Source organism: Apostichopus japonicus, chromosome 5 (assembly GCF_037975245.1).
Source record: "Apostichopus japonicus isolate 1M-3 chromosome 5, ASM3797524v1, whole genome shotgun sequence".
Classification (NCBI taxonomy): Eukaryota; Metazoa; Echinodermata; class Holothuroidea; order Aspidochirotida; family Stichopodidae; genus Apostichopus; species Apostichopus japonicus.
Window position 1 is genome coordinate 24,211,016 of NC_092565.1, and position 26,965 is coordinate 24,237,980.

At 37.9% G+C, this 26,965-nt stretch overlaps 1 protein-coding gene and 1 long non-coding RNA gene across 4 annotated transcripts in view; one reads left to right on the forward strand and one right to left on the reverse strand.

Moving 5' to 3' along the window:
• Positions 1-26,965, forward strand: part of LOC139968141 (coiled-coil domain-containing protein 186-like) — a 103,657-nt gene continuing 76,692 nt past the window's right edge. The window contains exons 1-12 of one of the 3 annotated variants that reach the window (XM_071972532.1): positions 1-232; positions 4,152-5,278; positions 6,799-6,925; positions 8,356-8,484; positions 9,020-9,232; positions 11,578-11,697; positions 20,777-20,881; positions 21,916-22,014; positions 23,010-23,096; positions 23,986-24,128; positions 24,526-24,706; positions 25,640-25,714. In XM_071972532.1, the coding sequence (XP_071828633.1) occupies positions 4,245-5,278; positions 6,799-6,925; positions 8,356-8,484; positions 9,020-9,232; positions 11,578-11,697; positions 20,777-20,881; positions 21,916-22,014; positions 23,010-23,096; positions 23,986-24,128; positions 24,526-24,706; positions 25,640-25,714 (2,313 nt within the window). In that variant the 5' untranslated portion in view covers positions 1-232; positions 4,152-4,244. The remainder of the gene's footprint in view (positions 233-4,151; positions 5,279-6,798; positions 6,926-8,355; positions 8,485-9,019; positions 9,233-11,577; positions 11,698-20,776; positions 20,882-21,915; positions 22,015-23,009; positions 23,097-23,985; positions 24,129-24,525; positions 24,707-25,639; positions 25,715-26,965) is intronic. The other 2 variants (XM_071972531.1, XM_071972533.1) reach the window with 2 other exon arrangements.
• On the reverse strand, positions 11,708-19,996 carry LOC139968143 (uncharacterized). The gene is made up of 3 exons (XR_011793230.1): positions 19,810-19,996; positions 16,470-16,619; positions 11,708-15,605 (listed from the first exon to the last, which is right to left on the reverse strand). It is a non-coding gene; the product is annotated as an uncharacterized lncRNA (long non-coding RNA).

Here is a 26,965-nt window from a genome sequence, read left to right on the forward strand (position 1 = left end):
TTAGCACGATATAGATCTCACAGAAGAGCACATACAACTGCACGTACAACTGCATGTATACAGGCCAGATCTGCGTTCTCTTTTATATTTCTATAGTTGAACTACAGGCTGACTGAGGACGTGTACACATACTGTTTCTTGATGATACTGATGAGCTAGCTAATGTATCATGTTGGAGCCAGTGAATGTGCCACCGAATAGTGTGATTTAATTTTTACACAGCAGACATATGGTAAAATAATTACAAAGAGCATAACGTTGTAGTAAGCTTAAATTGCACCCTACACTAAGCAACATTATTTGATGACTAAGAGTAAGACAGCTAACGTTAGGCCAATGGCACCTACGTAAAACACATTGCACTTGCACAGGTAGGCTTAGGCCTAATTCATAATATAGGGAAATGAATACTATATATGCAAACACTATTCTCAATTGACGAATGCAACTTACTGGATAGGTATGGTTTAATATTAGGCTTGACATGCAATAACTTGTAGTATACTGATTAAGAACTTGACAGTTTTGTCATGGACTAAATTAGTCTGACAGGTTCTGCTTTCTTCCTGAGCATGTACTATTCAGTATTAGTGATTTTCTAATGTTATTGAAAAGGCAAGATCTCATGAAAGATCTGCTTTATTGGCTCCAATTATAGCACGCTAGCCTATAGCTAGGAAAGTTTTGTTATTACGTAATCGACCTGCCAAGGTCGTAAATCGACCTCAGGCTGTACAATTAGCCTACATAGCTTCTTAACACCATTAGGCTCCTTGTGTAAACACTGTGTGGAAATATGTGGACAAAGACCCTCATACAAGAAATAATATGTGGCAAGCGTTGCAGACTAATTGGTAAAGAGGTCATTTTACGACCAAGGCAGGTCGATTATGAAATCTCAAGAAACTTCCATGATAGCGTGCTATAGTTGGGGTCCATACAGCAGAACTTTAAGGCGGCACGGTTAACCGGTCTTGTAACTCAAACCGGTTCTTGAAACTGCAGTTTAACCGGTTTGGTACATTTCTTTAAATACATAAAACCGGAGAAACAGAATCAGGAAATTACCAGTAAAATGCGTAAAAAGGGCTGAAAGAGTGGTGACTTTGGCAGCTGGGGAAACACTGAGAAATTTTGTACAAGTATGTGCTTAAAGAAGCTACTATTGCAAACACTTGTTCTTGCACAGGCCCATCTAAATAAGGCAAGCGGTATGCGTTGATTCATGGAGGTATATTGTTAACGTTCATCCAATCTTCTGAGATGACAATGTTTTTCCTTTTCTGACAGTCAAATTTCCTTTTGAGGTCGTCAGAACTACAAGTGCATTTTATAAATGTCAGGCAAGAATAACAAATAATGCCAAATTTATTATCCCTAGGCCTACGTTCATGATCCTACAAAAGTAATAAGTTTCATAGACCAGTGCCTTGTTATTAAAGTATTTCAGCAAAGGCGTAATTTGAGCGGTAATAATGCATTAAAGTAATACGGGGCTAAGAACATGGCTACTACAGTCATGTTACAGAGATTTGACCTTAAATAGTTAGTAGATATTTTCCGTTGATTTGGTTGGCATATAATCCATAAAAAAATTCTGCATATATTTTTAGCATCTCTGTAATTCACATGTACACAAAACCCTTTTCAGCAGATTGATCAGCTGCGGCATTACATTTACCTGTGTAAACAAATGATCACCCTAATGTGCACAATTCATAATGTTAGTATACCTTTGTTACATTTTCATCACAAAAAATGTTTCCATGCTTGTGTGTGGAGCAATTGTAATGATACAGGGTTGAAATAGGATAAGCTGGGCTGAAGGAATCTATGCTGCACTAATGTCAGCATTTCCCAGAATGGTTGGCAGAAATGGATTGAACAATAATTGTAGATGGGGAAGGAGAACAGAGAATAAGAGAAAGATGTTGTGAGTCATAATCTATTTTGATCAAGTGAAAAGAAATTCTTAACCTCAGACATGTAAAAACATAGAACCACAAGCCCCTGGAATGACGTACAGCATGGTCTGAAATTTATACGAATGTTTTGTGAGGTGGGCATGGTCAAATGATCGTCAGTTTAACACCTAAATATGCATCCCATAAATTTTTAAATCAATTTCAAAAAATTCTTTATAGTAAGGATAAGAGTGGTGCATTTTAATTTTTCTTATTGTGGTCTTTGAGTCTTACAGTAGGTCGGAACATGTCTCAGCACTCTCACACGGCAAAACCTTGCATATACATATTGCGTGTGCATCTAGCAAACTGTTTCACACAGTAAACTCCTTTTGAGAGTGTTTGTTACAGAAGCAATGGTTCAAAATTTGAACTCTCTCAAGTTCAGGTTACTTGTACTGAAGTATATATTGCACCTGTTTGTAACATTAAGCTCAGGCGCGTAGCAAGGAATTTGCCAAGGGAGGGGCAAACCTGTACGCAAACTATCCGAGCCGTAGATTCAGCATTGGAAACTATCTAAGCGTAGCGCCAACATGAGTTGGCGCGAAGCGTACTGTACAGTACAAGAAAATTTTGGCCGAAAATGCCTCCCAAATCGCTGGAAATTGCACTTCCCAGGCCTTGCAAGTTGCATCTATTTGAAATTACTAGCGATATCATAAAAACGTACAAAAAATATGCTCAAGTGGGGGGGTTGCCCCCTTTGCCCCCCCCATTTGCTGCAGCCCCCCAACCCATTTCTTTTGGTGAAAATTCGGACAATATGCTGAGAATTTTTCGGGCACCTACTGTACTGAAAGAAGAATAATTTGTTGTGTTTTTCAATTTTTTGGGTGAAAATTCGGGTAATATGCTGAGAATTTTACGGGCACCTACTGTACTGAAAGAAGAATAATTTGTTGTGTTTTTCAATTTTTTGGGTGAAAATTCGGGCAATATGCTGAGAATTTTTCGGGCACCTACTGTACTGAAAGAAGAATAATTTGCAATGTGTTTTTCAATTTTATTGGTGAAAATTCGGGCTATATGCTGAGAATTTCGGGCACCTACAGAAAGAAGAATAATTTGCAATGTGTTTTTCAATGGTTAAACTGATATTATTATTATCGTTATTGTTGTAACAACTTCCCCAATAATTCTAACCACTATGGAAGGGTGATAACACGGAAAATATAACCCAATTTTTTCGCGCGCCCCGCGCGCATTCAACATCTCTTTGTGCATGTCATATAGGCCTTCATCGGTTATCAGCATGTCATGTAATAAATTATAACCAATGAATGCCTATATGATAGCACATTAAGATGTTGAACGCGCGCGTATTTTTGGTTTTATTTTTCGGGCAAGTCATTACAGCCCCCCAAATCAAATTAGGCTCCTACGCCTATGGTCAAGTACAGTGTAAAATTCTGAACATTGATTGCTGATGACATATTAGGAGAAGGAAAATGCTCGCACACAAGTTTCATAGCATTCCTTATGAAAAAGAGAAAATTGATATCTTTTTTAACTTGTATCTGACAACTCTAATAGACCGCAAATCTCAGAACATGGGAGCTTGGAAGAAAGTTAGGTGAAGACAGACTTGAAGTTAACTAAAGTTACAGTTTGAAGTTTTCGGGACTGGGTTAGCCGAACGTAGCTAAGGCCCTGCCAGTGTTGTGCCTTTTTTCTTTATATATAATTATGGTATTATAGCAAAAGTTGGTATCGCTTGTAGTAATCATCCAAGCCATAGCCTTAGGCAGTACCATTGTTTGGTAAAATCTAGCCTTAGAGGTACTGTATGTATCTACTGTAGCCTATGTATCTAGCCTATGAGTAAATCTAGCCTTATAAGATGCTATATGTCTTCTTGTTACTTCCAACCAGCTCTTATTTATCACCAAGTCATTAGATGCTTAATTGAGATAGGAAATTTAGGTTAGTGTTCGTCAAGTGTAATGCAGTGACCTTTATTTCACTTTGTTTCATTACCATTCAAGTTCAAGATTGCTTTCATTCCTCCAGATGCAAATTTGGTGGACGAAAGTAACAGGTTGTTTTCAGGGACCATATTTAACTATTAAAGTAGAGTATGGTTCCATTAGGTATTGGTTAATCCTGATGAAAATGGTGAGACCTATTACACTGTACTATCTGATGATGTTGTGTTTCTTGATAGCATTGTTTTTTCCCCTACAGATTTCAATACCATACTTCAAGAAGACTTATTTTCAGACATGATGAGAAGCATTTATTGATGGAAGGGGTCCACAGGAGTCCACAGATGATACCATGGAAGAACCCAAGGTAGTAACCCCTCCTTCAACCACCAATGGAACAGGTCATTCAGAAACCACATGTGAAGAGTCTAGTACAGGCACCATATCACATGACCCAATATCCCAGCAATCTACCCTTATGTCTCATCAAACCCCTTCAGATGTTTCCATTCCAAATAGTACTTCCAGTGTAAAGGAGTTCAGCGATGCTGATCAGATCTCTCAAAGTAGCTCGGAAAGTGTTGTCCCTCTCGGAGTTGTAGCCGAGCAAGATAAAGAGAGGGATGATGCTGCAGGAAATGAAGAGGATGGCTCTATGGCCGGCCAACATGAGGAACCTGATCTCCAAAGAGCTTCCCAGGATGACCACCACCATGGAGACTCAGACCACAGTGACCATTCCTGTTTACAACTAGAAAGTGAATCTCAGATGGGCCAAGAATTGCCACCAACAGAAACCAACATCGCAAATGCGAAGAGTAAGGTCGAAAGTCCACACCTCAGTGGAGGGGTCATGCCTGGTCTCCAAACCCGGTCTTCAACTGACAGTGAATTAAACAATGCATTCCAAAAGGGTCATTTAGCCACCCCCTCTGAAAATTCCATTCAACAAGCATCTGATCATATAAAAGACTCCAGCCGTAGTGTAAATACCTCAATAACTAATAAGGCTGTCAGTGCCAAAGAAGGCATCAGTGTTTCACATACTAGTATTACAAAGACCACTGATCAGGAGGTTTTAAACTCTTTACCAGAAGTTGAAATATTTAAGGATGAAGAGAAAGGAAAAGGATGTGATGGTCCCGAGGACAGTTGGAAGAAAGACGAAGATGACCTTGAGTGTGCAGAGGATGCTCTACTCTCTCAACTGGATGCGGAATTGGACAACGTCAGCGAGGATAGTGACCTTCAAGAGTCAGATTTAGACTTAGCCAACGGATTAACCAAGGAAGCCGTAATCGAGGGACTCGTGGATTATCAGAAGATTAAATTGGAACTGGAGGCTCTGAAAGTGAGGCATAAAAAGAAATCAGTGGCTCTGGAAAGGTAAGAACCAGCTTTAAGGATTATCTGGGCAAGAAATTTATGTTGGATAATCAAAAGAGGAACATTTATCTAATAATTCGGTTCATATGAATATGCCTCGAATTTTTATATTTTATTTTATTATTACATGTAGATAATTGATATTTGATATTTGAAGTTGTCCAAATGGGTCTGGAGAGGTCATCACTGCACACTGATAAAAAAATCCTGTGTTTTGTTTATGTTTTTGCTTCTGATATTTTTGCATTTCAATTGAGTTGGGTTCCAATGTGACCTAGATACGAGCATTGAAGTTTACGAAATAACCACAAAATGTGACCTATATATACAGTAGCATGATAGATAATTTGTATGCAAACTTTTGTAGAAAAAAACAACATGTTCATCAAGTGTGTATCTATGAACTGTTTGCTTTGATTTTACTCTTGGTACGAAATTGATTGACTTCAGATGTTGTAATATATTGAAGCTTGAAAGAGGATTGTTGGAATGAAAGTCTTGTTCACATTTGAGAACGCAAGGGGGATCAAATTTTGCGTGTTCTCAGGATCAGGCCCCACAGTCTTGCTCTCCCTTTCGGGGAGGGTCCTGACCCAGTAAGGGCAATCAATAGTGTGGTGTGAACGGCAAGAGGATCACATGACCCGAGATCTCTGGTTACCTGCCCTCGTCACTTCCACATAAATAAAGACCAGAGAGAGTCTAGCACTGTAGTCCTGACCCTGTAAGGGCAATGAATAGTTTAGTGTGAATGGTAGGAGGATCACATGACCCGAGATCTCTGGTTACCTGCCCTCATCACTTCCGCATAAATAAAGACTAGCGAGAGTATAACACCGTAGTCCTGACCCTGTAAGGGCAATGAATAGTGTAGTGTGAATGGTAGGAGGATCACATGACCCGAGATCTCTAGTTACCTGCCCTCATCACTTACGACGCATAAATAAAAACCCGACGAGAGTCTAGCACTGTAGTACTCTAAATATTTAAACTTTTTGATTTGTAAGCAATCATTGTGACCTTTTTCGCACTTGCTTAATGACACCACCGGTTCTCAAATGTGGAAGCACCTGGTGGGGTCAGCTTTAGTACCTCCCTGAGGTGTTCTTAAACGTGAACAAGGCCTGAGAGAAAATCATGCCTGGATGCATCATGCTTAGATGAAGTTGCTATTTTATAATTCAAAAACAAATTTATTTCTGGCTTTTTTCTTTCAAAGATTTTTTCCATGTTACAATTTAAGAGAATGTATAGTTTAAAGTTTATGATAGGAGTATTGTGTTTTCAATGTATAGCATTGCTCAATACAAATAGTTTAGTGTTGAAAAATATGTTGTAATCCACAAGATGGATGCAATGTACCTTAGTCAGGAAGATTTGATTTATGCCAAAGCTATTTTCAGCACTGACCATGCTTATATGCTTACAACAATGTCAAAGCAATTTGCATGTATATTTTCATCATGATCACACAAATGAGGGGAAATAAAACGTAATTGTTTATTTTTCTTTCATTTTAGAATTAGAGGGGAAAATGAATCTTTACGAGATCAGCTCTCAGATGCCAAGAGGGTCATCTCATCGAGAGATGGGCAACTAAAGGAAAGAGATAATTACATTAAAACTCACCAGTTCAAGAACAAGGAAGTAAGATCATGCAGAGGTTTTGCTTCATTGCATTTAACGTTTTTTATTCTTGAAGTAGGCTCACCACTCATTGAGATCCATGCTTTGTCAGTAATAAAGGGTTAACTTGATAATGACTTGCCTTTGAACTGCCACTTCAGACTTTTCAACTCTAGCAGTGTCGGTTGTCATCCTATTCACTGTATGTGTCTCACATTGTCTGTCACCAGAGTATTCCTTTATCAATGAACCCTTTTCAGTTTCGATGATAATCATAACTCATGCATTCATGATGGTCTGTGTGTGTGTGTGTGTGCATGGGTGCGTTTGTGACGCTCAGCTACGATATCTCAAGAAGGGAAGGTCGGACCAATTTCATATGTAGTGTGTAGAAGAACCACATTGAGTACAAGAAGCCTATTGTTTTTTGGTGGAGGTCAAAGGTCATTTGGGGTCATCATAGGTCAAATTGTGAAAACCTTGTAAACATGATACCTCATTATTGGAAGCTTGGGCTCATACATGTCATGTAATGTCATGTCATGTGTATATATAACATTGAGTACAAGAAGCCTTTTTGGTTACGTCAGATTCATGAAGAAAACTGCACATGATACATCATCGAAACCACAATGCATTTTTGCATTCTGGTTGATTTTGGTGTAGGTCAAAGGTCATTTGGGGACAACAGGTCAAATCGTGAAAGCCTTGTAAACATGATATTGCAAGAAGGGAACCTTGGACAGATCTCATATTTGGTTTGTAGATGTACCATATCAAATGTAAAGAGCCTATTATTGCTTTTGGTGGAGGTCATAGGTCATTTGAAGTCAAGAAATGCGAAACATTATTTACTTTGCTCCCTCTTACCTGTCTCTCTACACTAACACACGTTCCTAAACATAATATCAAAAGGGAAGTTTGAATAGATCACATATTTGGTATGTAATTGAACCACATTGAGTACAAGAAGCCTAATGTTGTGGGCAAAGGTCAATGGGTGGTTTGGGTTCACCAGGGGTCAAATTGTGAAAACCATGTTTTACACAATATTTCAACAAGGACAGATTTCAATTATTAATATGTTGATGTATCTATCACATTTAGTACAAGAAACCTGTTATTGAGGTCAATGGTCACTGCAGGACAGCCTGTGTCATTGTAAATTATTGTTTGTCACCTCACATTTCACTGTATTAATTAGATCAAGTATGTTGTGCACCCTCACTATACATTACATCAGATTCATGAAGAAAACTGCTCATGTAACATCTTTGAAACCACAATGCATTTTTGCATACTGGTTTATTGAATTTTTATTATGTTTAACAAATTTTGTGTGATCCACTGCTATGCAAATCCGGTTGTACTGTAAATGTTAACTTTACTCTCTTTGTTGCTTCACCCGTAATCAAGAATCATTAATTTAAACTGTATTTTGCTACTTCCAGCTTCAGGTTGTGATAGATCAACACAAAGAAGACCTGAAAATATCCAGAGAGAAGTTGAGAGGTCACGATGCTGCTGCCAAGAAGGCTATCGGTCAGTTACAGCAAGAAATGATTGTCAGAGTCAATCAGGTATCCCTTCAAATTGCTTTGGTTTCCTTAAGAGTTGATGATATTTTGTTCAAACTATGAAGTTTAATTGTCTGTATATGGGTAATTCTGGTCATATAAATAACTGATCATCTTGTAATGGTTTCATACATTCTACTTGAATCTTAAGTTTGGTTAAATGCCATTACCTTCCCTTACAATTCTTCCTCATCCCTTCCACTTCCCTACTCTAGAAAAATACAACAACAAAGAGAAGAACATATGAAACACAATTTTTCAAATCCATTAAAGCTTTAACAATCAAGCAAGTGTAATGTAACAGAATCAGAATACATGAAGAAATAGTAGCATTTATGCAATAAAAAGTCAGCATTATACCACTAGTCAGCATTCTTACCAATTCACCAGACCAGTAGCCATTCGCTACAGTCTCAAAAGAAAAGAGGAACTTGTTATAGTGAGACCAATGTGAGAATAACTTAAAGTGAATCTTATTGGAACAGAAATGTTGTTACAAATGCAACAGATTGCATCTGCATTTTTTCCCTCTGCTAAGGTCAAGGGTATGTATGAGGATGCGATGAAGGAGAAAGAGAATATGGTTTTGAAATATGCAAAGAGTGAAAAGGAAGTCTTAGATTTGAGGAAGGCCAAAGAAGCTATGGAGAAGAAAGCAAAAGAAGCTCAACAACACGTAGAAAGTACAAACATCCAGATGAAACAAATACGTGTAGAGCTGAGCAAGATGAGAAACACAACCATGTCACAGGTCAGAGTCATTGCATATTCAATAGTTAAATCACCCAGTATTATATAAAGTGTTTGAACGGTTCCTAAGTTATTACACGAATTCTGCGCAAAGTGTTTTGTTTGTTTTTTAAACCCATGGTTAGGCAAGATTTTCCCAAGATTTTTCTGAACATGAAACCATTGTCAGCAATCCTTTTTAATTCCCCAGTGAATGAGGTCGCCAGGAGGAAAATCCTGTGGCGACTAGATCTTTATTTTTCCCAAATTCTGGTCGCCCAGAATGAAAATGTGATCGCCACTTTGATATGCTAAATATTAGTACAAAAAACACTAGGCCTAGGCTCAACATCGAGTAGCACTACTGTCAGTACTGACTACACTAACGTTGAACTTTAAGCTAGTAGTTAGTACTGGTGACAGTGGCTAGTAGTACATTTTGATTTAAAATAATGACATAGGCTAATGTATATTATTTTCTAACAAAATGGGTACGGTGAAAATTATCTTACTTTATGTTTTCATGTTCAAATACATAGGTGTAAGATAAGGTATAAAACCTTCCTCAATAATTTCTATTTGCTTTTGTTTGTTTCATTAACTTGTTAATTACTTCATATAATTAACATAACTACTAACATCACACTGCCGCCGCTGATTATGCTTGCTCTCCACGTCTATTGGATCAGACCATATAAATATCCAATTTAGCTCTTAAACAGTTATTACTACTACTATCTAATATGCAGGCCCAGGGTTCGCATTAGCCGCTAGATTGCGCGATTCGCGCAATTTGATCGCATTTGGAATAAACGATTAGTAAAAAGCCACTTGCGATTATTATTTTTTAGTTATCCTGTCTATAACCCATAAACATCTTGTGAAATTCCTTGTCAGCCTTTCCTTCTATGAAATAAACGAATGAATAAATAATAATTTCTTCCACATGGTAGCCTAACACCACACTAAGTCAATGGAAATCTGGCTAAGCCTAACCATCTGTTTATTCGCTGAAATTGTGACGCAGTTATAAGATATCCATGGAATACTTTCATTATTGCTTTTATGTTCGACCACATGGTTGCCTAACATCACACTAAGTCAATGGGGTAATCTAGCCTAGCCGTCTGTTTATTAGATGAAATTGTGACGCAGTTATAAGATATCCATGGAATACTTTCGTTATTGCTGTTATCTTCGACCACATGGTAGCCTAACACCACACTAAGTCAATGGGAAATCTGCCTAACCATCGGTTTGCCAAAAAAAAATCACACTTTGCGTAGGATTCGGGTAATAAATAAGGAACCAGGTAGTACCGCGTCGGGCGGGTACCTTCGTTATTTTGTAAAGCATTGATGAAATTTTCAGTTGCAAAAACTCGCCACAGTATTATAGGGCTGGCGACTAGCATTAAATTTTCCAGAAATTCTCATCGCCAGCCGAGAATGGTGGTCGCCAATGCGACCATGGCAACCGTAATGAAAAAGGGTTGATTGTCAGAGGAGAATATAATTCATGTAGTATAGCATTCAATATGTAATTTCTTGAGAAACGCGATACACGAGGGTAAACAATTTTTTATCAGGTACCCGGATACCCGACGAGTAACGGCTCTCGGGTACCTGGTTCCCATTTTTTGACCCGCGTAAACACTAATTATATACTGTGCTTTTTATGTCATGCTTTAAAGGACTCATATGGACAGTATGAGCAGTATGCATGTATATCCCGTTTCTATCAGATAAAGGTTAGGAACTGTTCGTTCTGTCAATATTACTGGCTTGAAGCATGATGTGACAGGACAGTATAGCAAGGTATTAACATTGCAACTTGGCTAGACATTGTTAACTAGTTTCAATATCAGTGGTTACAACTGAGTAATTCTGTTATAGTTTTGTGCAAGAAATTCCCATGCCAATGGGGTTAGTCTAAGTTTACACACAAAACTTCAACTTGACCATCCAAAGTTGTAGTTCGTCTGATTTGTGGATGGTGAAGGTCACCATAGGGGGGGAGCAGAATGTGTGCGGTAAGGTGAAACACACTCCTCTCCTCTCCTCCCCTGTCTAATGCTTGGGATTTGTTGATTGAGTTTGGATCATCAAGGGATATCTTACAGGGCACCTTGGAGAGGGACATGTCAGCAAACAGTTATCTTTCTTGCTATCGTCTGATTTTTTGTAAGGGTTGGAATATTTGTGAACTTTGGGAGGCAACTACGGCAACATTCCATCTGTGTTGTTAGCAAATGTATGTTTACTTCCATTTGGCTGTGGTAGTCAAATTAAGTTCTTCTGCAGATTGTAACTGTACTCAGATCCGAACATTTAAAGCAATTTGATCGTTTCGGTTGCATTCTTTCAGGATTCAGAAAGAGACAACTTCCAGAAGGAGATAGAACATTTGAAGGAAGAAGTCAACTCTCAGGCAATCAAAGTCAAATGGGCCCAGAATAAGCTCAAAACAGAATTGGATTCCCACAAGGTAAATATTATGTCATTTACTTCCTTGATTGTTTGTGTTTTATTTATCAAAAACTTGATCAGACTGAACCAACTATCCTAGTTCATTTTGGCCATTTTAGTATTAATTATTCTTGATTAAAGAAATTAATGGAATTTTTTAGTGAAAAATGGGAACCAGTCCTTCCGATCATATCATTTTCCAGATTAAAACTGACCATTGCGTACATTTTATGAACAGTAACTTTTTAATTATGGGTCGCCATGATTGAAAGAATCAAGTAGGGTAAAAACGACAGGCTAGGCATGTGGCTTCAGTGTGCACATTTTGAGTGTGAAAACTTTGCTTTGAGTGTTTTATTAAATTCAAATTTCTTTATAAAATAGGCACCAAAATCTAATTTCTCAGAGCTTTCGGGGGCTTCGACCCCTGGACCCCAACCGGGGGTGTTGCCCATGGACCCCATCACGGGCCCTACGGCAGGCCCATGGACCCCACCTGTAAAAGTGTCGCGCTGCGTGCTGACTGACGCCTTTGGCGTTAGTATAGTATCACCCACAAAGTTCAGTCATTTTTTTTTACCCCAGGCTCATCCCTGGACAATAAGTACGACTAGGATTTCAAGGCACACTCTCAGCTAGGAAATTGCTAAAATCAAAAATTTTGTCTCAACGTATTCCCCGATTAAAAAAATAAAAACAATGCTGCCCTCTTCTCACAGCGGCAACATATTCATTTCTTTAATATGGCATTCTCATCCTTAGCTATAAACAGCATACGCAAATGGGTACCGTTACCGCGAAGGTATCAAATTTCCGAGATTCTAATCTGCCTCTCAGTGTTGCGTAACCTATAGGCACACTGTGTAACTGTACTGTGTGCTATTCGAGTTACGCAATTTTTCGATTTGCTATATGGAACAGTGCATATTGTACTGCTGGGAAAACGCTATACCAGCTCGTAGCACCAGGTAGTTGTTATGGAAAGTCATATGGGCCCGTATGATCTCGTGCTGCTGATTTTTGTTGGAGAAATTGCTGAAGAAATAAAATGCGAATAGTTTCGTCGTGTAATTCTCTGTAAACATGTGACTGAATGTGTGCTGCTTATGTACTGTTATTTGACGAAACGACTTGCTTCTGGCCTAACGTTCTTCAATACTTGAGTTCAAAATAAAATAAAACAGTGAGCAAACAGCTTATCCACTAGAGAGCCTGTGTAGAAAAAAACACGCACATAATACAGACAGGTTAATGAGCATGGTGAACACAAAGAGATAGATGTAAGGGGATTAGTATGTAAGATAAAAACCAACAGGGAATGAAAGATAAAAACCAACAGGGGAAGAGGATAGGTAGGAGATAAACAGTGGAGGGACAAAGAGAGGATTAAGGGAAGGGGTAGGGAATAAACTGGAGAAGGACAATGACAGAAAAGTGTGTAGAAAAAAAGGGTGGAAAAAGCTATGAGAAGAGGAGTAATGGGGGAGGGGGCAAGGGGAGGAGGGGGAATGAAGAAAAGTTAGTCATGTCCTTCCTGAATGTTGAGCCCATGAGGTTAAATGGTGCGAAGGCGTAGCATCCACAACCTCTCTCTGCTGATTCGCACTAGCCCAGGACGGCTACCTAAGGATTCAATCCCCTGGGCCTATAGAGACATGTCGTTAATGGTATGGTTGCATAGCTCCCAACTCTTGAGAAGGCAAATGCTGGTCCATGCCACGAATTGCCGTCCTGGGGGAGGGGTATATGGGGGGTGTCTCCCTCCCCCTTTTTTTTTTGGAATCCTGGTGATGCCTACATGTAAACTGGTGGCACCTAGAAAGGCTTTTGTCACCCACAATTTTCTGAGAAATATGCATTTTTTTGTGTGTAACATCAATAAATTGAGTAGTAGGTGATAATTCATTCTTGCCCGTGGCATGAAAATGTTCGCTGCTCGCCCCAATGAAATGAAATATAGCCTAATTTGAGGTTCAAATGATGAAGTAAAGGAGGTTTTATACTCTATTATACTAAATGCTAAAGAAATGATGGTTGCTAAGTCCAAATTTGATGCATTTTTTTTAAATGTATACTTGTCAATTACAATGCAGGTTTTTGGGATGCTTGAGTGGGTCAGGGGCTTTGGGTGTTAGAATGCGGGTCCAACACGCGAATTGTGGGTCAGTTGGGAGCTCTGTGGTTGGGAAGGTTAAAGTGTTCTCCAAAAAACCCTAAAAGATGAATGACCTTCGGCACAGGGGTAAACTGGACTCCTCCAGCTGCCTTTACTACATTTTACTGCATTACTACAAACATATGGTGGCTTCCACGCCAACTCTCGACCAGAGTATGCTGTATTGGCCCCAAATAAACCAGATATTCAAATATGGTTACCTTTGGTCAAAGTTTTGAAACTGGTTTTATTACCACATTCCAGGAAATTTACCTCACTGGGACATTCAGGCATCTTATGCTTTCAATTAGAATGCCTTAGAACAATTTGGAAAGTAAATACCTCTAGGAACATATTAAATATTCTAGCAATTATAGCATGCTAAATTGGGGACAATACTACATAGCCCACCTTGAAAATATCCTGTAACCTACTCTGGATAAACACTATCTAATATGGAAGAAATGCTTTGGTTAAAGTATGAATATGGTCACTTGAACATTAAGAAATGCAAGTGAGATAGTGGTAAGTTTTCCCTGCTCATGGTTATCGTATATAGTTGAACTCAATGTAAGAACTGTACAGATGCAATCAATGTGTTAAAAATAAAAACATGTTACAATACTGACTTACCTAACTTTAGAATAAGCAATACAAACAATAGTAGGGCAGTATTCCAAATACGGAATGCAAGGACATATACCCAAATAAGGCTAGGAGACGCCATGCCTCCATTGTGGAACTTCTCCATGATACAGTAAGTATAGCAGCTTTACATGCAAAAGAACTTTTGCCAAAACTTCAAAAGACCCTATAATGTCCCCTGCATTTCAAACATCTCCATCTGCCACTATCTCCATCTGCCACTGGGCCAGACTGGGATTATCATCAGAGCACTGAATGAACTGTTTTATCACTACTAGCTGCAAGTTAGAGTACCTCTTCAACACTCTATGACATCACAAAATATGTTATGTTAAATTGATCTCACACAATACAAAATAAAGACAAGTTATTCTGTACCAACAATAAATAACCCAAGATCAATGTCACATTAGAACTACTGGTATGACTGAACAAGCTACAGTAATTAAAAAGATCAGATATTGCTATCATGGAAAGCCAAATAGTGTACAATCAAGTATGTAGTGAAACCAATATTTCAATTATTTCCTTATTTAATATGACACAGTTGTAACTTTGATGACATCAATTATGTAGTTTACTTACGCTATGAATGAACATGCAAATCAATGCTAAATACTACAGAAAGGAGAAGGATACATAACACACTGAATGCAACAATCAATGTTTGACACCATGGAGAAGATAAATTCTTATGATACATTGCACTAGCTTAGTAACTTCATTTTACTGAGACATCATGTTTGTTGTTGTCTGTTATGGTACAGTTTGTTCAATTGTCTTGAAGCCTTGTGATATCTACATTCTGGATACTTGTTACTCCCATTGTCCACTCTTGTGTCCTTGATGTATGGTATTTAAATACGCTGAGAAACTGCTTTGACATCAGCTATTTCAAAATTGTCCGTATCCATGTTAACAACGTTCACTATGCAAATCCATAGCTTTCACTGGAGAACAAGAAATATGACAATCATCTTACGTAAAGTAGAGAAGCACACATTTATTAATGAAACAATCCAACACAAATACTTCCAGTTCCAACCCTTATATCTGCTTGCAAAACATCCATCATGCCATAACGCTATGCTGTGCTGTACTGTTCCTCTAAAGGATGTTCTGTACATCTGTAATGTGAAATGAAAATGGAAAAAAGACATATTTATGGCATTGTGTGAGGACAGAAGTGTCACAAAGATATACCTGTTCAAATGATTTTCCAAGATATGATTTATTTGATTTTAATTGCAAAAGAGACATTCAGGCTCATAGCCAAGGTAACTGGGTTGGAGCCAGCACAAATGTTATGTTTGTTTATTCACTGAGATTGTAACTTGTACTCATTGTAATAACTAAAATTATTGTTCAAATCTGGGTGAAAGTAGACCACCTTAATGATGCCCCTAACACGTTAAACTAGAAATATAGCTCACACTCAAAATTTGCCAAAAATGTCAATGTCTTTGCTGATATGAAACTATATGCACATGACAACCTGATCAGATGACAACTTCAGTATAGGCAGTTAAGAGTAACTATCTTTAAGCAGTGCAAGTACTGTACTGTATGTACGAATGATGCCACATCATCATGAAACATAAAAAGAAAACATAAAGAGAAAAGAATAAATGTGCAATTTTTTAACACAAACTGCTTCAGACAGGTAGGTAGCACATTCTACAAGATTGGTAAATGTCTTTATTTTTCAGAGATAAGGAAAAATACTACAGGTACTGTTATCATTAACTTGTGGGGTTTGAACATTTTTGGGTCCCTCACATTTACAGACCTCCAGTGGCTGTATTAGCACCATATTTAGCACTACATGTCTATGTCATTAATAAAACATAATACAATAAATGAATAAATGTGTCCAATGTCCTAAATCTGGTTAGTCATATACAGTCCTACAGTAGTAGACTGCAGACCTAGTTAAAATGTAGACTTATTTACAGCATGGAATGGTTACAGTATGTACATCAAAAAATTACCAGTCTCCACTGGGGTATAGCTGCTGGAGTGCATTGCTGCATCAGCCTCTGTTGGGCATGGCCTTTCATTGAGGAACTGGTGTTATCTTTTCTGGTTGATCAGTTTGGATACCAACCTCTCGAGTTTCTTAATTGGGCACACACCTTCAACTGGAAAAGACAAATAATACCGGGATGTGCAAAGTTAATAATATATCAGAATGCATACTGTACGCATAGCAGGGAAGTGCTCATGAATATTTGAGTGCCAGGCAGATTGGACGGTAGTGTGATCCACACCCTGGGAGAGGGATTTCATGGGTGGGGTACCCCCCCACCCCCAAATGGACAAATTTGCACATGAAGTATGCTTAGGTGGTGCTATATTCCTATTCTGTGCCATATATTCTCCCAGATTTTGGTTATGGTAAAACTTATTAAATTATCATCAAAAAGTGTTGGGCGAAAAAGGTTAAATACTGTTTGTGCGGGGCGGCATTCAGAACTGCTGGGCGTACAGTAGCTGCCCAGTGTGAGCAAATCCCTGACATAGTGAATTATATAACTTCCAACATAAATTACTGAATACCACATTTTGCCCTTCACTAAATAGTCAAAAATTCAAATCAATTTTGCAAACACAGAACAGTAATAACACTACTAGTTAATACAGAACTTTGCTATTGGCAGCATAAATTCATCACATCTGCTTTATGATTTACAGTATGTATAGTATCAACTCTGCAAGTATTCAAGAATGGTCCATTTACTAATATAGTGCAAACCTAAACTAGTGATGTGCAACTATTTCTATTATATTTCTTATTTCAATGTTAGTAGTATACACCTGCAGTATTATAACTCATCTACTAATACCTTACATACACTAAATGTCATGTAACGTTTGATGCTACAATGACAATGTCCCAGTAGGCTTGCTCATACACTAATATGTCACCAAATTTCATCATGTTCAGGGATGCATAATTGCTTTCAAAAATATAGCTAGGCTTTGCTTATTTCCAAGACTAAAAATTACGGAATATTCTACAGGTGTGCCCTAAACAATGAAGTGTTTAAAAGCAGGGAGTTGTTATTCCATAACAACTCCCTGTTAAAAGATATATACTATAGAAACATGATATGGTATATAATGGGTGACCATTCTAGTTCTCTCACAAATCAGTAGTATCATTTTCATTTTGTATAATTTTTAGAACTGCATGATCAGATTATGTGTAGAGCTATGAAGCCTATGATGTTGTTATATGTTCTATATCATGATGAAATTATCAATTATTGTAAGACGGACTCAACGACCCCCGGAATGGTGCGTCATGTCCGATGAAGCGCATATTTGGTGCGTTATTACAACTACAATATGTGCTTCAGTGTCCGTCAATGTGCCATGCATGGTGTATCCTTTAAATTAAATGTGATAAACTTTGTCGAACATAAAATGGTGGCATTCACAATTATTGGTGACATTGATTTGTTTATGTTGTCCTTGATTTTATGATTAAACAATAATGATAGCAAACTATCATGTTATGAATGCATAAACATGTGAACAATATCTACTATCCTTCACTAATTCAACAAAGGAGCCTGTAGAGCTAGTGTACAGTAGCTTCTTTCTGAGAAGGCTTTTGTGTTTTGAATTAATTTGGAAAACTTAGTAATATCAGTTATCACTTTACACTACAGTTACAGGAAAAGCCGCTACCGTTTTTTTTTAAGTTACTATACTAAGTTGGAAGTATTATAGGCAAACTCTAATTTGGGTGAAAGAGTTTAAATTACAAAGTGGCTATTCTTACGACTAGTCGTAACAATAATTCCCTTTTACGCATGCACAGTTACTTTAACGTGGCTATTTTTACGACTAGGAGTACTCTTTTTACGACTAGGAGTAACAATATTTTCCGGTTAAGGGTTGGGTTAGGGTTAGGGGTTAGGGTTAGGTTTACCCCTACTACATGCGCAGTTGCTTTATTTACTTTACTGCGCATGAATTCGCCGATGTCGTAAGAATAGTTTATAAATAATTGTTAAGACTAGTTGTAAGAATAGCCACGGCCTTTAAATTAATGCGTACATTTTTTCTTTGCAAGTGGAGAATCATCAACAGCTTAAGTGGCTATGCGGATTGACAAACAAGTGAAGCAAAGTAAATATCCTAGCCTATGCATATTAGACTTAAAAAAGTAAAAGAACCCAATGCCTTAGTAACTTAATTCATCTTGGAGTTGCTCAGCAGATTCGAGGTTATTTCACCACTTAAGAACCCATTCTCAGACAAAAAAAAAGACAAAACTGAAATGGCTACACAAATTAGTAGTCTATAACTGAGAATGACCATGCATGCAAATATGCAGTAAATTTTCAAGTTGTGAGACTAATTTATTTGTTGCTAGGAACTCTATAATTGTGCTGGTAAAGTAGAGTAGGAAATGAAAACAGTTACTTTATTGCGTAAAGGCCCGTCCCTCACGTATCTCATTGCATACTAGACTTACAGTTACAAAATAAATATGCCCATATCAAAAATGCTCTTGACAGGAATAACCATCAAATTGAGGCAGGCCCTCCATGGTGCATAATTTTATAAATCTGGGCCTGGAGCTAGGCTACAGTAGTCCTACTTTTGCTATTGCTCCGCTCATGAGAAGTTGCATTTCTTTCGAGTTTAATTTTCTTGTGGGGAGATCTCCCTACCAAATCCATATTACACTAATGTAGGCTAAGTCCTATTCATATTTGCAAAGCTACCGAATCATAAACCAAACACATGATACTGCACACTTCCATACTGATCATGCTTAGTAGGCGAATATAAGTAGAAAAGCATAAATAACACTTCATGAAATGTTCGGCCTAGGCTAGGCTACAGTTTGTACAGCAGCCTGCACTGCAGTAGCATGGACACTGCGGAGTTCGGACACCTAAGCCTTAAAACACCCCAAAACTATATCTCATGGTATAAATCACCTGAAACTATACTTGATATGGTTGGGTCATTTTGGAGAGAAAATAACTGTAGCTTCGTAGTTTTTCGTGCAATTGGCTCTTGCTGTAGGTTGTCTCATCGTGAAATAGCGTATTTCTTAGGGGTGTTCGGACTTCGCAGTGTTCCAAACTGCGCAAAACTGACTATACTACTACTGTACTAGCCTATGTCTCTCGGTGTATTAGTTGCCTTAGTTTGTAGTACTCGTAGTAGCAGGCCTAGCTAGCATGATCTATTGAACAATATAACAATGAAGCCTACGGCAGACCAAACACTTCGGCCGGAAATCAGTATGCAGTAGCCTAAATAGTACATATATAACGTTAGTCGTTAGCATAATTTGCTGCCTACCTTCTCGTATGATCTGCCATGCCAGTAAATGCTCCGCGAAGGTAGCATTGGTCATTTTGTCGATCCCTGATCTCTGTTCCAGTAGATCGTTTTTGGAGACCCAGTCCACGTACGTAGCACCAGCTCAAGTACACTTTTCATTTCATGTCCGTTTTGTCGCTCACTGCTTTTGGCACTGGGACCCACAATAATGCAACCTGTGCCTTCCACCTAAACAAATACCGTATCACGTGATTAACGGTGAACCATCGAAACATATGAAATTGGCCCGCCCTCTAAAAATTTCCTAGCTGAGAGTGTGCTTTTAAAAAATCTCTCGAATGTATGATCAACATATTATGTAAAAGAACAAGTTTGGGAATTCTGGAACTTTGTAACTCTCCAAAAGATTGCTCACTTGCAACTTCACCGTGGAATTTCCATCTAAATCGCTATTTTACTTTCAGAAAGTTTAACTTTCCTCACTACAGTGTAGCTTGCTAATGATAGCCCACGAAACGAAGTGCCGCAATGACGTCACAGCACTCATCTTTCTCCACTGTTCAAAGTATATTAGATTAAGTTGGCGCGAGGTCAAAAAATTCACTTCTCCTGAATCATAGCATAAAAATCCCCTAACTAGCTTTTTCATGTACCAAATAGACTGCCACTAAAAAATTCCTGTAAATTTCTGATGCTACAAATTTGTCACCAGTTACTTTTGCATATTATTTTTAATCACATTCAAAAACAGCAAATTGAAATTTTCTTAAGTTTTGGACTTTGTATCGTTATCTAGAATGAAGCTTAGATCATCCAGTCAATGAATTATAATGTAATTTGAGTTTGATTTTTATCTAAGAGTGTCAATTTTTTGTGGGAAATTGATGCCAAAATTTCTTCAACTTGCTTCTTATTCATTGTTGTAAAATGTAAAATATTTAGAGAGTCTGACGTGGCGACCTGCATTTACTTTTGTTGCTTGAAGGAAACCAAGACAAAGCTTGCCAAAACGGAACAGAGACTTGCCGAAGCCAAGGAAGAAACAGAGACCATCAGGAAGAATTGTCAGGATATGATTCGTCAATATCAGGTAAAATATCATTCTTTTATTGTAGCTTGTAGAAATGTCTTAAGTTTCCATGGTAACTTTACATGCCATATCGATGCAAATTATGCAACAACATAGTTCCAAATTGCTAAATTTTGTCTAACAATGTATATTCAGTAGCAAAGTTACCTTTCCATCAAATGTCACCAGTTAATCTAGTCCTTCCCTACTTCTGTAGGGAGTTTACCTCTACTTGACCTAATTTGCATATTCAAATTGGGGCAGAAGCTATTGTCATCTACCTTGTAAGACTATATACAGGCCTAATGCTTCTGACTGGCCGAGAAGCAAAACTTCATAATTTCATACAAAGCAGTACATCAGTCTAGTACTGATAAGTAAATAAAACAAAACAGTTAGCAAACTGCTTATGTCCACTAAAGAGCCTGTGTAAGAGAATGTGTAAAAGTAAGTGGGCCCACTTACTTTAACACATTCTCTTGTAAGAAAGTGGTATACATGTTTATCTAAGTTTTGTAATTATATGAAGCCACCTGCCTTAACCTGTGACTTATGCATTTAAGCACTCTGCAACCTGGATGATATATAGACAGGGTCAACAAACAGTGGCACATTTGTAGCCTCACCGACGATGTTGGGGTGCATCAATTTACTTTACTTAATCTTAAGCTCTCGGACTTGTTGTAAATATTGAGAATATAAATGTTGTCTTTTCTGAAGGCTGTTGGCTTCTTTGTTGACTGAGAGGATATTATAGGTTCAGTATAGATCACAAGCCGGTTTCATAGTTGGTTAGTTTTGGGGAGACTAACCAAATCTTCCCACCACCCCTATCCTCACCAGGTGTACACCACTGGTCATGATATCATAGTATTAATTTATGCAACTGGCCTTATTGGCAATGCTGCTTTTGAATACCAGTCTATTGACAATAGAACGTTTTGGTAACGTTGGCTGTTGCAGAGATATTCCAGAAATGCCTGTTTAAGCAATGTGCAAAATGAAGAAGATTGATCTCTGTCCTTTCCAACATTGCTTCTTCTCCCGATTGACAGGAATCGGAAGAAGTTAAATCTAATTCGTTAGGAATTCAACTGAAAAAGACGGAAGAGGAGCTCCAGATCCAACAACAAGAAACGACGGATCAATTAGAGGTAGGACGTTGAGGAAGCGAGGCTTCTAAACTCTCCAACATTTATCCTGCTTGGAAATGTATTGAGATACCTGTTAAAGTATGTTTCAAAAGTGTGCCATAATGCAACTCACCATGCTATATCAAAATGCAACTACTTTCGGATTGTAGTCCTAGTCCAAGCGGTCATTTGTTAAGGTCTTAGTAGTGTAAAAACATGCTTATGATTTAGGTAAGGAACCAACATTTGAAAATACGAGTACTTCATCATGCAAATGTCATAAACTTTGACACCAATGATTAATGCTGAGAGAATAGGTAGAATTTACATGATAATTTTCTACAATGACCAGAGAATAGCATTGATTGGAGCAAGTGGCCAGACAGAATCAAAGTCTCATCTAGATTGAGTAATGTGCAGGATAGGAGGGCGAGGGATTCAAGCCTAAGAGGTAAGGTCAGCATCCCGATTAGTATAAGGTCTTGAGGGCCAGCATACCCGATAAGTATAATATAGTTGGTAGATTCTTATATGAACTAGAATGAAAGTTTGTGAGCTGCCTATTGAGAATCTCTGATTTAGGCCATGATTATAATAGCAAGTGGCCAGACAGAATCAATATCTCAGGATAACTAGATTGAGTTATGTACAGTATAGGTGAGGACAGGATTCAAGCTTAAAGCATTAAGGGCTGGCATACCCGATCAGTATAAAATTGTCAATCATTTTTGTGCAAACTGGATTGAAATTTTATGAGCTGCCTACTTAGAAGCCCTGAGTTAGGCCATGATTATGAAAGAACATATAAAAGTACCCTGCTCTAGGCCTTGAAAATGATGGTTTTTGGTATTAAACAGGGTGGTCATAGTTTAAACCTTTCAATAACTTATAATTGTGTTGTTGCTTTAAGGCTAACTTGCAGCTGATATCTCATTTATGGTGGAGAAGAAATACTTTTCAATGTTGTGGTTACATTGACCGTACAATGTTATCACTCGTTCTCTCATCACTTTCAGGTTCACAATGCCAAACTAAAAGAACTGAATCGCTTGAAGCAAGCACATAATGATGCAACAGCAGAATTGGAGTCTCTAAGAGTTAGGGTCAGTAATATCTGCATGAATTAATGTTTACTCTGATTATAAGGAAAGACAGATGTACCATCTCATATGGCATCAGTAATGTTATAAGAGAAAAAGTTTGCTTCCAGTGACACAAACCCCTCAAAAAGTTTCCGGCCTGTAAAAAAACGTTGCATCCTTCATTTCTCTGCTTCGTGTTCCAGCCGAATGAAGAGCGGGATAACAATAATGCAGTGCCTCCACTGCTTGGTGCAAGGACAACCACCGGAACGTTGCAGGTTCTATTAATGCACAAACCTTGTATGGCCAATCTTCACCAGTGCTCTCGCTTTTCCAAACTTCTTTGAGCATTCGCAAAAGAGTTGAAGCAAATTGGAGAGTTGCAAATCCCTATACACCTGTTGTACAACCGTTTGGTAGTCCTCGAAGCTGCTTACTGCTGACAAGCTAGCTTATAAAAATTCTATATATTTGGTCCATACAGAAACAACATCACCCTACATTACTACATTTAAATGTCATTGAAAGCACACATATGCACAGACTCTTGATATTAACAACCACCACATTGCCACTAGTATCTGTCTGTCATTGCATCCTACTGATGTTACAAGAAACAAAACTTAGCAGTTTTAAGAAATGGTTTCAAACTTATCGACATACGTAAATTTAGTAAGAGTAAGAAAAGGTACAACGCACACAAAGATATAATGAAGAAGAACAAAAGACTGAAAAGCCTTAAAAGAAAAATATATGTACCAGCAACAGCTTCATTGAAACAATGAAGTGGCAAACTATTTGTTGTTAGCAACAACATAGTTCTCATTCTGTGGTATTTGATTGTTCAGACATTATGATTAATTTATCATCATTGATTATATTTGTATGTATGTGGTCTTTGATTGTTCAGGTCCAGTGTTTGGAAGATGAGAGAATACAACAAGAAGAAATCCTGACTCAATTTAAAGGTTTACTCAACAATCAGAAAGATGCAAATCGTAATTTATCGAAGGAACTTGATGAGACCAAGGCTTTAGAGGTGCAGCTGACAGAGTAAGTCCTTGATGTCTTACGTATTTCCAGGAAACCTTTGTATTGCTGTAAGATTTCGACCTATAGTTTAATCAGAACTACCTTCTTCTTATGTACATGATGGATATAAAGTGAAGCCACGGTCAACTCAACTGCTGTGATTTTACCTGTCTTCCTGTCATCAGAAACCTTAACATTTCAACAAAACTACAAGATGTTAATTTCATTTACTTGAAAGTCACAGCAAATATTTGTAAAGAACTAAACATATGTTAGAGGGAATAATCCATGACCTCTGTCTTCCTAATAGAGCTTCAAACCCATACAGTAAGAATAATTAAAACCGCCTCATCTTATCCACAACCAGCAATTGGAAAGTTGGAAATGACAGTGGTGTCTTTCTTTCTTCTAATTTTAGTGCAAATGAAAGTATCAGACAACTCGAGGAGAGGTTGGGTAACATTCAGGAGGATGGGAAAGATTTGGAGGCTTCTCTGGATGCATCGAGGCAGAAAGAGAGTGAATTGTTACAATTTACCCAAAAGATAACATCCAAGAACACAGAGCTTCACTCGGACGTTGGGTTACTTCAATCCAAGGTGATTGTAATACCATTGGAATGTTTATTCAATTTTTTTATTTTGTAGAATGGCTTGTTTTGATTGTTTAGCTGCTCCTTTGTCCTGGCATCCATCCACATGTTTCTTTATGTAGTTACAGGGAATAATTTATCCAGTATGGCATCTCAAAATTCTATACAAAATGATCAAGTTGCTACAGTCGGTGTAAAGATGTATGCAGCACTTTTTGTACATAGTATATATAAGCTAGTGAATCTTCAAAACTGCTAAGCAAAATTTTGACGTTGAATTATTCCTTGAGTTACGTATTTCCTTTGGACAATGGAATTACAAAAAAAAAAAAATTAACAAAAAGCTCAAAAGATGAATGTAATAGTTGGACATATTTGTATAGACAACAGAACCAAAGGATAGAAGGATCATGACTTACTAATAATAGTATCAATGTAATAATGTAACATGTAGTTACCAAACTCTTGTTACAATTCTGCACTATTAAAATCATATTTTACACGCTTCTCAGTTTACAGTTTCCTATTTATGCTTTGATATTAGTAGTAAAACACACAGACCAGTGTCCACAAAAGGAGATAGTATAGAGATTGAGAGAGGAAGTTTTCCATTTTTCCATTCCCCTCCCCCATGCATTTCCCTCCTATCATTTGTAGTATTCCTCCTCCCCCCTCCAAAAATATATATATATATATTAATGATAATATAATACTAAGATGTTTTATGGTTCAAATGTCATTGGTTTTGGTTTTGTGGTATTGTGGACACAATATTCTCCTCTCTTTGTCTTGAGTATGAGAAAACAGTACCCTGAATAATCCATTTGTTGCCATGTAGTTTCAATGGACTGTATAATAAAAAAAAAATCTGTAAGTTGTTTCCCGTTTCTGAAGTGAAACTTCCATTTCTATCATTTTATCCTGTTTCCTTCTCCTTCAGGTTGAGACCTTGACAGATGAAAACAAGTCACTGCAATCACAGATGGAAGACATCACCAGTAAACATTCACAGCTGGTAAGGGAAGAATTGACTAGGGTAGTTTGTAGTATAAGTTTACCATGGAAAATCCCTCTCCTTTCTATTCACAGCTGGTAAGGGAAGACTTGACTCGGGTAGTTTGTAGTATGAGTTTACCAATCCCTCTCCTTTCTATTCACAGCTGGTAAGGGAAGACTTGACTCGGGTAGTTTGTAGTATGAGTTTACCAATCCCTCTCCTTTCTATTCACAGCTGATAAGGGAAGACTTGACTAGGGTAGTTTGTAGTATAAGTTTACCATGTAAAATCCCTCTCCTTTCTATTCACAGCTGGTAAGGGAAGACTTGACTCGGGTAGTTTGTAGTATGAGTTTACCAATCCCTCTCCTTTCTATTCACAGCTGGTAAGGGAAGACTTGACTAGGGTAGTTTGTAGTATGAGTTTACCAATCCCTCTCCTTTCTATTCACAGCTGGTAAGGGAAGACTTGACTAGGGTAGTTTGTAGTATGAGTTTACCAATCCCTCTCCTTTCTATTCACAGCTGGTAAGGGAAGACTTGACTAGGGTAGTTTGTAGTATGAGTTTACCAATCCCTCTCCTTTCTATTCACAGCTGGTAAGGGAAGACTTGACTAGGGTAGTTTGTAGTATGAGTTTACCAATCCCTCTCCTTTCTATTCACAGCTGGTAAGGGAAGACTTGACTAGGGTAGTTTGTAGTATGAGTTTACCAATCCCTCTCCTTTCTATTCACAGCTGGTAAGGGAAGAATTGACTCGGGTAGTTTGTAGTATGAGTTTACCAATCCCTCTCCTTTTTATTCACAGCTGGTAAGGGAAGAATTGACTAGGGTAGTTTGTAGTATGAGTTTACCAATCCCTCTCCTTTCTATTCACAGCTGGTAAGGGAAGACTTGACTAGGGTAGTTTGTAGTATGAGTTTACCAATCCCTCTCCTTTCTATTCACAGCTGGTAAGGGAAGAATTGACTCGGGTAGATTGTAGTATGAGTTTACCAATCCCTCTCCTTTTTATTCACAGCTGGTAAGGGAAGACTTGACTAGGGTAGTTTGTAGTATGAGTTTACCAATCCCTCTCCTTTCTATTCACAGCTGGTAAGGGAAGAATTGACTCGGGTAGTTTGTAGTATGAGTTTACCAATCCCTCTCCTTTCTATTCACAGCTGATAAGGGAAGACTTGACTAGGGTAGTTTGTAGTATAAGTTTACCATGTAAAATCCCTCTCCTTTCTATTCACAGCTGGTAAGGGAAGACTTGACTCGGGTAGT